Below are 12,981 nucleotides of genomic sequence, written 5' to 3'. Positions count from 1 at the left end.
AGTGGTAGGATCTCGGCTCACTGAAACCTCCGCCTCCTGGGTTCAAGCGATTCTCCTGCCTCAACCACCTGAGTAGCTGGAACTACAGACATGCACCACCACCCCTGGCTAATTTTTGTATTTTCGGTAGAGACAGGGTTTTGCCACATGAGCCAGGCTGGTCTCAAACTCTTGGCCTCAAGTGATCCATTCAGCTTGGCCTCCCAAAGTGCTGGGGATTATAAGCGTGAGCCATCGCACCCAGCAATTTTTCTTTTGTTTTCTTTCTTCCTTTCTTTCTTTTTTTTTGGAGGCAGAGTTTTGCTCTGTCACCCAGGCTGGAGTGCAGTGGTGCGATCTCGGCTCACTGCAGCCTCCGCCTCCCGGGTTTAAGCAATTCTCCTGCCTCAGCCTCCTGAATAGCTGGGATTATAGGTGTGCGCCACCACGCCCAGCTAATTTTTGTATTTTCAGTAGAGATGGGGTTTCACTGTGTTGGCCAGGGTGGTTTTGAACTGGCCTCCTGTGATCTGCCTGCCTTTATTGTGGGATCTGGCCAGCAGCCCACAATGCAACGGGGCTCTCTCTTTGTTCCTAGGCGGATTGGCAGGTTGAGAAATAATAGACACACACAAGATAGTGAAAGCTGGGTCCAGGGGAGTCACCGCCTTCTGGTCCCGCAGTGCCAACAATGCACTGGATATACCAGCATTTATTATTAAGTTTAGTGAGGGCAGGGGTAGGTTAGTGAGGGATTTAGGGTCATTTGATTATGAGGTGAGATGGTCACATGGGGGATGAAGTAATTCTTTAACATAACATTTGTATGTAGAAGTACAGTACATTTCTGTGTAGAAGTATAGTATACAGAGATAAGAATTTACAATATAGTATGTGCCTCAGTAATTTCTAACAGAGCCTTAAAACAGAGACACAATCTTTCCATAACCTGTGATTAGCAAGATATTAATCAGCAGTAACAATTGCAACAAAAGCTGGTTACAAACAATCCATGGAAACAGGAGGTGAAGCTAGACAACCGGTTAGACCAGAAATTCTCAGAAGGGAGTATGCCTTAACCCTAAAGAGGACTAGAAGAGCTTTGGCAAGATGAGGGCGTTTATAGCCCTATCTTATCCATATGGACAGACACCCCCCCCCCGCCCCCCATGCATCCGTTTATAGGCTCTCCACAAGGGTCGCATTCCATTCCCAGAGCTATGAACATCTGCTTTTCTGGAATAGGAATCTTGGTGATGTGAAACCTCCCTGACTGCACGTCCATTCATAGGCTCTCTGCAGGGGGAAGCACATCAGGTGCTGTTGGCTCGTTCTGGCAGTCCAACCTGGCATTGTCTTTACACAATCCTGCATGCAATAATCAGGAGCATTTCATCTTTTATTCCATAGCAATAGTTTCAGGGGGTCTCCCTACATCTCCCCCTTTTCTCTGATTTAAATGAACCATAGCAATCATAGCTTGGCACTGATCGTGATTGGATTGAAGAATATTTTTTCCAATTTTACACATGAACAATAAACCAGTAGCACAAATTATACACAGAACAAAATTAATGATAGTGGACCCTCCCAAAGATTTTACCCATTGAATGGGGTTGAGATTAGATAATCCCTCAGAGATACCATCTAAAACTTCAGCACCGGGTAAAGCAGTTAAGTGTGCTTGAGAGACCTCAAAAATCTGTTCTTTTAGCTTGCTTTTGTCTAAACTTAAATTATCTTCACTTACTTGTAAATGGCATTTTACTGATTCCCAATTGTGAACAGATTCATTATATTGAAACGGAGTTATACAAAAATCAGAAGTATTCCAATCAACGTTGCATTTGTAATCTGTGTCCTAAACTCATAATTTTATCTCCCATCCATGTAACAGTTTGTCTTAGATCATTAATTTGATTAGCCAATTTTTGATCAATACCTGAGAATTCCACATCCGAGTAGAATTTTTTTTGCCATTTATCCACAAAATGAACAGTTTGAATAGATTGATGTAATGCAATTCCAGCAGCAGCAGCTGTCGCAGTAACAGCAATCAAGCCCATTATTATTGCAATTAATGTAAAAATAAATCGTTTACTCCTTTTAAGAATTTTCTGTAGAATATTGTTAATAACATGGATAGAGGGGGAAGATTCCCAAGGCCTATGTAAGGCTACGGGGAGCCAAATACCTTCTCTGGCTCTGACTATTAAAATACTATGATATTGATTAAAGGATGAGTCAATACAAGTTTACAAGTAACAATTAACACAGGTAATTATGTTAGTTTTTGAACTAATATGCATCTTTCCTACTAATAACATATATGGTGGTTTAACACAACTTTTAAGTGGTACAGTTTTATTGGACTCCATATAGATAGTATACATATTTTGAGGTGACAAGGTGGATTTACTAATAACACTTTCTCCAGCCCAAACTCTCATACCAGTCTTAGCTATTGTTAATCTCCATAATTCTGAATGTTCAGGTCCTAGGTGGGGAACAATGAGCCTTGACTTTGGAGGGGCAACCCTTGCACCTTTCCACTTAGGAGGAAAAAAGGAGTTAAATCTACGATATAATAGGGGAGGGTTGTCACTACTTTTTTGATAAGTGATATTATAGAGAAAATGTTGACAATCTCTGTGACCTTGGAGCAATCATTAGTAATATGACCTTTGGGAGCCCAGTCAACAATGGTGCAGTGAGAAGAATTAAATAACACAGTTCCTTCTGAGCTAACACAATCTTTCCATATTAATTTGTCAGCATTTGAAGACAAGTTGAGAGGACATGCAGGTCCTAAAGGCTTATATTGGGATGTATGAATATAATCAGTGATTTCTGTTTTGATTTGCCTTAGAGGTTTTAATGAGAGCCCTGATACCAAGTGTCCTAAAGGAGGGATAGAGTGACCAGACGGTAGTGTAACAGCCCAAGTTTGAATATCTAATGAGAGACATCCATTAGTGGGTCCCAGGCACAAAGGTGGATACCTAAAACCTAAAGTGATACTGAAAGGGGTTCCTTCTCTTGAAGGTTGGGCAGGACAGTGATCATCTACAGAACCAGGCATCCAAATACTGTCATTAACATAGACCTCGATAGGAGCGTCCATCCATGTCATGGCTCGAATAAGAGGAGGAAAAGGAATATAGGCCCAATATGTATAGTTTTTAACAGTCTGTGGAGTGACAGAGGGTAGAAGCATCAGTGTTATCAGGAGGAGGCAGAGGTTGAGCCGGATCTGGATCACTGGAGACAAGTTGTTCAGGATGTCTGACTGGATTGTCTGTTGTAAAGGAGTTAGCATGGTCATTTTCTTCTTTTTGATGATTGGATGTGTTGTTTCTTGCTGTGGCGCTTTTTCAGCAAATTTCTCTGTCTCGTTGTTGCATGTATTTTCAGGACACAATTTTAGGTGTCTAGCAGGAATCCAAACAGGAGATTGATGTTCACCTGGGGAGACACAAGCATAATCTCTTCCCCATGTTAAAATAGAACCTTTTGACCATATATTAGATTGAACACCTTTCCACCATACTTCTCTTCCTTGGTTTACCGTAAGACGGTTACCAGAGAAATGATTTTCCGGCAGCAGTAACAGAACTAGATTTAGGAATATTAAGAAAATTTAACGTGAGCAATGCCAAGTTTAGTTGTATGTGAGGGATAGACAACTCCTTATCCCCCTCTTTTTGTTTAAGTAATTGTAATTTTTAAAGTTCTGTTGCTTTTTTTTTTTTAACAGTAGCTTGGCCTTGTGGGTTATAAGGAATACCAGTAATATGTTTAATATGCCACTGATCAAGAAAATTTTTAAAAGCTTTACTACAATAGGCTGGACCATCGTCTGTTTTGAGCTCACTAGGAATTCCCATAACCGCAAAACATGAAAACATATGTTTTTTAACTTGAGACGTGGCTTCTCCGCCCAGATGAAATTGGAAAAAGTGTCAACTGTGACGTGTACATAAGCTAATTTTCCAAAAGGAGGAACATGAGTAACATCCATTTGCCAGATAACATTAGGAGAAAGGCCTCGGGGATTAACTCCGGGAGATTGTGTGGGTAAGACAAGAACCTGACATTGAGAACAGTGTTGTACAATTTGTTTAGCTTGTTTCCAACTGAGAGAATATTTATGTTTAAGACATGAGGCATTAGTATGAGTGAGTTGATGAAATTGTTCTGCATCTGTAATGGCTAGAGAAACTAGAGTATCAACTTTATGATTACCACTGGCTAAAGGTCTAGGCAAGTTTGTATGAGAACGAATGTGAGTGATGAAAAAAGGGTGGTTTCGGTTTCTGACAGTTTTCTGTAACAAAGAGAACAAGGAAAACAGATTAGTGTCAGCAATATTTTTGATGGTAGCTGTTTCTATTGCCTTAGTGGCATGGACTACATATGCTGAGTCAGAAACAATATTACAAGGCTGATCAAAATCCTGTAATGCAGAGATAACAGCAAACAACTCAGCTTTTTGAGCAGAAATGTATGGAGTAGGATTGACTTTATCTTTTGGTCCTACATACCCTGCCTTTCCATTACTGGATCCGTCAGTAAAAATGGTAACGGCTGTCTCTAGTGGTGATGAATGAGTAAGTTTTGGTAGAATCCAGAAAGCATTTCTTAGAAATTGAAAGAATTTTGATTTAGGCAGATGATTATCAATAGTGCCAATAAAGTCAGCCAGATTTAGTCTGCCAGCACAAAGATGTAGAAAAGGCATTTTTAACTTCATTTTTTGAGAAAGGGATCACAATAATGTTTGGATCAAAGCCAGAAATTTTAATGATACGTTGACGTCCTAACCCAATTAAAGTGGCTATTTGATCAAGATATATTGAAAGTTTTAGAGGCTGAATTAGGAAGAAATACCCATTCAACTAGAGAATCATTTTGTACTATAAGTCCCGTAGGAGAGTGGATGGAAGGAAAAACTAAAAATTGTAAAGGCAAATTTGGGTCAATACGAGAGACTTGTGCCTCTCTCACTCTTTGTTTTACAAATGACAACTCTTGTTTTGCTGGCTCAGATAGAGAGCGAGGACTGTTTAAATCTGTATCTCCTGATAAAGTGGCAAATAGATGAGATAATGCATAAGTAGGGATGCCTAGGGTTGGTCTGAGATAATTGATGTCACCCAGTAATTTTTGAAAATCATTTAAGGTGTTTAAATTGTCAGTACGAAGTTGGACCTTTTGGGGCTTAATGGAGCGAGCTTCTAGCTGCATTCCTAAGTACAGAACAGGAGTGGCTTGTTGAATTTTATCAGGAGCAGTGTGGAGTCCTGCATTGGCAACAGCTAATTTTAAAGAGGTAAAACATTGAATTAATTCATCTTTAGTGGGGGCAACAATCAGTATATCATCCATATAATGAAGAATGTAATTATTTTTAAAAGTCTGTCGGATAGGTTGTAACACAGTACCGACAAACAACTGAGAAATAGTAGGACTGTTAATCATTCTTTGAGGTAAAACTTTCCATTGATATCTAGCTGCAGGAGCTGAATTGTTAATGGAAGGTATAGTGAAAGCAAATTTTTCACAGTCTGACTTGTCTAAAGGAATATGAAAAAAGCAGTCTTTAAGGTCAATGATAATTAAAGGCCATTCCCTTAGGAATCACGGAGGGAGGAGGGCATGCCGGGTTGTAATGCCCTCATAGGTTTAATAACTGCATTAACAGCTCTTAAGTCTGTTTCCATTCTCCATTTTCCTGACTTTTTTTGTACAACGAACACAGGCGAGTTCCATGGAGACAAGGAGGGCTCAATAGTGTTTGCTTGTAGTAAATCATTAACAATTTTAATTAAAGCCTCCAACTGTGTTTGGACAGCAGCCACTGCTCTACCCAAACAGGTGACTCACACATCTATTGTGAAGGGGCAGAGGAAAAGAGAGAAAGAGGGTGAGGGCCACCGGGATGTAGACGAGGGGGAAGCAGGATTCCAAACCTCTGAAAGAAGGGGTCCCGGAGTGTCAAAAGAAACAGTGGGCTTATAAGAGGGGAGAGGTCCAAAAGGAGAAACAGGCCATTCAGATGAATGCTACACGTCCTCCTCTGGCAGAGGGGGCAATGGCTTAGTAGAAGAAGAGTTAACATATACAGGTTTCAAGATAGGAGGTGGAGGGAGGGGATCATCACCATGTTCCTCCTCTTGGGGAGAAAACAAGGAGAGATCAAATTCTTTTCTATCATCAGAAAGAGGACTAGTAGGGGGGTCAGCTACCCGAGGTAAAGGGGGCGGTTCACCATCCACGTTAACTTCTGGCAGTTGAAGAGGATCACCAGAACGAAAAGGAAGTAAAGCAACACGAATAAGAGCCCAGTCAGTCCAAACAGAAATAGGAAGTAAAACACCATCTCTCATGAGTTGGTGGAAAGTGGCACCAACTCTATCCCAGTCTAACAGGTCTATAGAACTTTTGTCAGGGAACCAAGGACAATGTTTTTCAATAGTCTGAAATAAGAGAATAAGGTTATTGGAATCAGCCTTGATTCCACCCTGTTTAAGAAGAAGTTTAATAAAAGACAAGACTGGTGTTTAAACTGCAATTGTCCCATGATAACCCTGGAATATTACTGGTCGACAAACCCGAAAAGGGGAGAGAGTCGGAAACAGCGTACCCGGAGACCTTACCGTCGAGACTGAAGACTAGTCGTCACGAACCGCACTCGGAGTGCACTGAGCCAAGGAACAAAGGAGGCCACATTGGGCACCAGATATTGCAGGATCTGGCCAGCAGTCCACAATGCAACGGGGCTCTCTCTTTGTTCCTAGGCGGGTCGGCAGGTCGAGAAATAATAGACACACACAAGATAGTGAAAGCTGGGTCCAGGAGGATCACCGCCTTCTGGTCCCATGGTGCCAACAATGCACTGGGTATACCAGCATTTATTATTAAGTTTAGTGAGGGCAGGGGTAGGTTAGTGAGAGATTTAGGGTCATTTGATTATGAGGTGAGATGGTCACATGGGGATGAAGTAATTCTTTAACATAACATTTGTATGTAGAAGTACAGTACATTTCTATGTAGAAGTATAGTATACAGAGATAAGAATTTGCAATATAGTATGTGCCTCAGTAATTTCTAACAGAGCCTTAAAACAGAAACACAATCTTTCCATAACCTATGATTAGCAAGATATTAATCAGCAGTAACAATTGCAACAAAAGCTGGTTACAAACAATCCATGGAAACAGGAGGTGAAGCTAGACAACCGGTCAGACCAGAAATTCTCAGAAGGGAGTATGCCTTAATCCTAAAGAGGACTAGAAGAGCTTTGGCAAGATGAGGGCGTTTATAGCCCTATCTTATCCATATGGACAGACGCCCCCGCCATGCATCCGTTTATAGGCTCTCCACAAGGATCGCATTCCATTCCCAGAGCTATGAACATCTGCTTTTCTGGGATAGGAATCTTGGTGATGTGAAACCTCCCTGACTGCACGTCCATTCATAGGCTCTCTGCAGGGGGAAGCACATCACGTGCTGTTGGCTCGTTCTGGCAGTCCAACCTGGCATTGTCTTTACACAATCCTGCATGCAATTTTGTACTTACAATAATCAGGAGCATTTCATCTTTTATTCCATAGCAATAGTTTCAGGGGGTCTCCCTATATGCCGTGGCCTCCAAAGTGCTGGGATTACTGGTGTGAGCCACTGTGCCTGGCCAGCTTTGCAATTTTTCAAGCTTTACAACTTTTCCTTTTAAGATTTATGAACAGAGGAACCTGGATTTGTGAGAAGCTTAGTGATTAAATTTGGAAAACATAGCACCTAGAACTTCCAGACCCACTTGACTTTCCCCACCTTGGAGAGAAGAATAATAAATAGAACCTCATAGTTTCTTAATTCCTTGCAGGATCCGCTTCCAGAAACAAAGTAGAATGGAAGGAAGGCTTTTTATTTCTGCCACAATATGATAGAAGGGAATTACCGAAGGTTTTGATGCCAAGTGGGCCTGGGTTTGTTCACTTAGTAACTTTGTGACCAGCAGATTACTTTGCTTTTCCAAGCCTCAGTTTCCCCTTCTGTAATAGTAGAGCTAGTGATACTTCTGTCCAGTGGCTTGTTGGGAGGGATGGTTATGGAAAATGACTGGTGGAGCCTGCATAGTGTAAGAACTCAACCACTGTTAGTCCCTTTCTCATCTTTTAGGTTTTACGCCTTTAGAGTATGTCTTTTAATGAAAGGCAGGTGGTGTTGAAAACAGGACATTTTCTGGCAGTTTGACTTGGTATTTAGATGGCCTGTTTTCATCTCTGCTGGATCACACTCATAAGCATTAGGTTTTAGAGATAGCCCCAACCCCTTACCCCAAAAGATCCAGTTGACTCAGAAGTCAAATTTTCTATGCATTGAAGTTTTGGTCGTGTTTTGTTCTTGTATCAGAAGATATTTTATTTGTTTTCGTCATGTAGTAAGGTGTAATGACAGCCCGGGTGTCCCTTGCTTTAAAGGTAAGCAGTAGCTATGCAGGACGTTTTCACATTGATTGGATATGACATGCTGTCCTTTGAAGCAAGTGTTAGGCAGTAGTGCTGCAGTGCTCACACACATTGTTGAATTAATCACTGCAGAGTTCTTGGCTCTGATCAACCTGTGTAGGTAAAATAAAACTGCCTTTAAGAGATACCAGCAACTGTAGGAGAAATGATGACTACAAAACAGAGAGGAATAAGAGATAGGTTTAAGAGTGGCTTTGGCAGAATTGATTATTTTAACTAATGAATTCTTTGGTGCTTCTTAAGTATGTAGATCTTAGTTTCTTCTTTCAATCCAGAAAGTCACAAATAAAACACAGGTCTTAGGTCTTATGGGTCTAAGTACAGACTTATGTTCTTAACTTAAATCCTAGTTGTGCTGTTTTTGGCTTAGAGCTCTTTTGTTTTCCAACTCCTTATGTCTTAAAGTCACTTACAGTAATAACAGTCCTTTTGTGAAATTGAAAATGTGTCCTTAAGGTGCTGTTGATATGCAAAATGTGAAACCCAGCAGGCACAGCACACTGATGCAGTGAGGATTGTGCCTTACAATGTGGTAGAGATCAGTGCCCTCAAGTTTTTGAGGCAGATACTAGTCCTTCGTTTGAATCTCAACACTCCCACTTACTTGTTGTGACTTTGCAAATTGCTTTACTGTTTTATACAAGTACTTTTCTCACGTGTAAAAAAGGAGTATGCTAATAACTTTGTACGATTGAGTAATACATATAGAGTGTTTAAATACATAGTTGTCAGTGTAAGTATACCTATATATAAACGAGTAATATGTAAACTTACATATAAACGAGTAATACATGTAGAGTGTTTAATACATAGTTGGCAGTATAAGGCACTGAATAAGTATTAACTCTATCAGTAGTATCTCTCAATCTTTACTCCTGAATTTGATAAGCTGTTGTTGTCTCTTTCAAAGTAAGTGAAATATGGGGTGGAGTCTCTTGCGGTTCGTTGTAGGGAATGATATGAACTAAAGCTGTTATAATTGCTCTTTGTCATGTTCTTCAGGTTGATGCTGAGAAGGAAATAGCTATTTCTACCTTCTCATCCAGTAACCAGGTATCCTGCCCGCTATGTGACCAACGCTTTCCACCCACAAAGATTGAACGACATGCCATGTACTGCAATGGTCTGATGGGGGAAGATACAGGTAAAGACCCACCAGGACAGCCAAACTCTTACTTTTTTGTGTGGTGGTTTTATAATCCTATACATTACAATGCGGGGAAAAAACAGATAGCTGTTCTTCAAAGTTGAAGTTGTTATTGGTCTTGGGTTTTTTCTATCTAGTTATTTTTCTAGTACTTTTATGTTCATCATTACTTTTAGCAGGTATTTTGTCTTGTTACACATACCTCAGGAGAACTGGAAGGGAAAAGTCTTTCATTTTTTAATGTTTTTGTTTGTTTGTTTGTTTGTTCCATTTGTTTGTTTTTTGAGCCAGAGTCTCTCTCTGTCGCCCATGCTGGATTGCAGTGGCACAATCTTGGCTTTCTGCAACCTCCGCCTCCCAGGTTCAAACGATTCTCTTGCCTTAGCCTCCCAAGTAGCTGGGACTACAGGCTTGCGCCACCCTGCCTGGCTAATTTTTTTTGTACTTTTTTTCAGTAGAGACAGGGTTTCGCCATGTTGGCCAGGCTGCTCTTGAACTCGTGACCGCAAGTGATCCTCCTGCCTTGGCCTCCCAAAGTGCTGGGATTACAGGTGTGACCCACTGCACCTGGCCCAACCTTTTTTTTTTTTTTTTGAGATGGAGTCTTGCTCTGTCGCCCAGGCTGGAGTGCAGTGGTGCGATCTTGGCTCACTGTAAGCTCTGCCTCCTGGGTTCACACCATTCTCCTGCCTCAGCCTCCCGAGTAGCTGGGACTACAGGTGCCTGCCACCATGCCCAGCTAATTTTTGTTATTTTTTTTTTTTTAGTAGAGATGGGGTTTCACTGTATTAGCCATGATGGTCTCCATCTCCTGACCTCGTGATCTGCCCGCCTTGGCCTCCCAAAGTGTTGGGATTACAGGTGTGAGCTACTGCGCCCAGCCTGCACCTGGCCCATCTTCTAACATATTAACTTACTCTTTTACACAGGTAGGCTAAAAATCAGTGCAGTGCAGTGGACCTTGCATTTCAACTTATGTATTCAAATACTGAGATTCCTGTGGAACTTGAGGAACTAAGTTCTAGAGTTGCCCATTTTTCATTCAAAATAAACCCCTTGTAGGTTTTTTTCCTCTTTTGTAGTTTAATAGAAATTCTACCTAGAGTCAGCAGCTGAAAAGTATCACTAATTTACATTCATGTCCTACATATCATATCTCTGCTGAGTTACTGAGGAGCTGTTGGTTTATCTCTTTAAGAGTGTAGCAAAGGCCAGGCGCGGTGGTTCATGCCTGTAATCCCAACACTTTGGGAGGCTGAGGCGGGTGGGTCACCTGAGGTCGGGAGTTCGAGACCAGCCTGGCCAACATGGTGAACCCCTGTTTCTACTAAAAATACAAAAAATTAACCAGGCGTGGTGCTGGGCTCCTGTAATCCCAGCTACTCAGGAGGCTGAGTCAGGAGAATTGCTTGAACCTGGGAGGCAGAGGTTGCAATGAGCTGAGATCGTGCCATTGCACTCCAGCCTGGGCAACAAGAGTGAAACTTCATCTCAAAAAAAAAAAAAAAAAAGTCTGTACCAAAATCCCTAGTTTTCAGACAGCACAAGACATTGATCAAGAAAATCTTGTTAATCACAGCCCTTGAAATACCACCTCTGATTTGGCCTGTTTATGATTTTAAACTCTAAATATAGTCACGTCAGCACAGCTCTCTGTGGTCTAACATGCTGAATGTAAACCTAGGTAATTGGAAGTGTTGCAGTGTTCTTCTCAGTGCTACTTGATTCCTGTAACTTAGGTGTATTTAAATGTGACATTGTATAATTGTGAAGTGTTTTTTAAATTAAGATTGCCAGAGAGGCAAGGCACGTGTTATTTACTTTTCTTGAAGTAATATACTTTTTAGTTATTAAATAAGGAAGTACATAAACACTTAATTTAATAAATTTGTTGATTTTTCTGATTATAAAGTAGTACATGTTCATTGTAATAATAATGGCTTACATTTATTGAATACTTAAAATTAGGCACTATTTACATAAATGGGACCATGCTATATATAGCTCTCTCTATATATTATTCTGCAACTTGTCTTTTTTATTTAGCAGTAAATTTAGCTCTTTCCATGTGCAGATAAATTTTTGACATAGTTGAGGTTTGACTGTATGTAAAATTTTATATTCTGCTTTTTCTATTTAATAGCATAAATATTTCATCATGTCACAAAGTTATTTATAAAAATATTTTTAATGCCTACATAATATTTGGTAACCTGGATTGCTGTCATTTACTTAATTATTACATATTTGAAATGCTTCAAGTTACTGTGTTATAATCACACGGTACTGAGCCTCTTAGCCTAAAATTGTCACTGTATTTTGGGATTATTTCCTAGGGATATGTTCCCATATAGGGTGACAGTAAGGTAGGCTCTGGAGGGCCAGTCAGTTTGAGCTTGAGTCCCACCTCTGTTACTGACTTACTAGTGTGTGACCCTGTGCTAATTTCCAAGCTTCCCTTTATGCATCTGTGAAATAATAATAATTACCTTGTTCAGTTTTTGTGAGGTTAAATGAGATATTTTAAGGAAAGTACTTAACACAGTACCAAGCACATAGTAAATACGTAAGAACTATTAGCTGTTGTTACTATTCCCAGTAGTGAAATTACTGTGTCAGAGATTTTTTTTTAAGGGTCTCTGTGCATAGCATTGTAGTCCCTGAAAACAATGAAAGTTGAGGACCTAAATCTGGCTATCAACCACTTTTAGTGGGAGAGCACTGAAGGACTACAATCTAGATGCAGTTTTAATTTGACAAAACTCTTTAGTCTGATTTTTTTTTTTTAGCTGAGCGTTCCAGTGACTAAAAGAATTCTGGGGCTGAGCATTTCGAAGGAAAGAGACTATCTTGTCTGTCTTACAAAGCACTTACACAGCTGGTATTGGGTATCTGAGTCAATGACTTATTGAACACAATATCAAGGTCCAGAAATAAATGAGTCTGAGAAACTGAATGCCCCATTGAGCTCTAGGAATAGATGACCTCCTTCGGGTCAGAATGATCAGGTAAGGAGTAGTATAGGATAGCTTCTACTGACATCTCCCATACTGAATTCCACTAGTTGGTGCTAAAATAGGAAGCTTTGGCATTTATGACTGTCAGATATCTTTTAATTACAAGATAATTGCTGTTAAGCCTATTCTTCCTTACTGGAGTGTGGTGAGAGAACTCAAACTCACATCCCCAAATCCTTGTGGTTGAAATTGATTCAGGCTTGTTCCTGAATTTTCTCAAACCAATTTTCAGACTTATGCCACTAGAACCAGGCCATTTAGGTGGGCAAAGTAGACTGAGTCTTATCATCATCATCATCCATTCAGG

General features: G+C 40.4%; 1 protein-coding gene across 12 annotated transcripts in view; it reads left to right on the top strand.

Annotated features, from left to right (window-relative positions):
* UIMC1 (ubiquitin interaction motif containing 1) overlaps positions 1 to 12,981 on the top strand; it is a 124,996-nt gene that overhangs the window by 76,847 nt on the left and 35,168 nt on the right. For all 12 annotated transcript variants that reach the window (XM_063642521.1, XM_063642527.1, XM_063642524.1 and 9 more), the window contains one exon: positions 9,513 to 9,654. In XM_063642521.1, the coding sequence (XP_063498591.1) occupies positions 9,513 to 9,654 (142 nt within the window). The remainder of the gene's footprint in view (positions 1 to 9,512; positions 9,655 to 12,981) is intronic.

Source organism: Symphalangus syndactylus, chromosome 7, assembly GCF_028878055.3.
Source record: "Symphalangus syndactylus isolate Jambi chromosome 7, NHGRI_mSymSyn1-v2.1_pri, whole genome shotgun sequence".
In the NCBI taxonomy this organism is placed as follows: Eukaryota; Metazoa; Chordata; class Mammalia; order Primates; family Hylobatidae; genus Symphalangus; species Symphalangus syndactylus.
The sequence above is the reverse complement of the archived record's forward strand: the minus strand, read 5'-3'. Positions and strand labels throughout refer to the sequence as shown.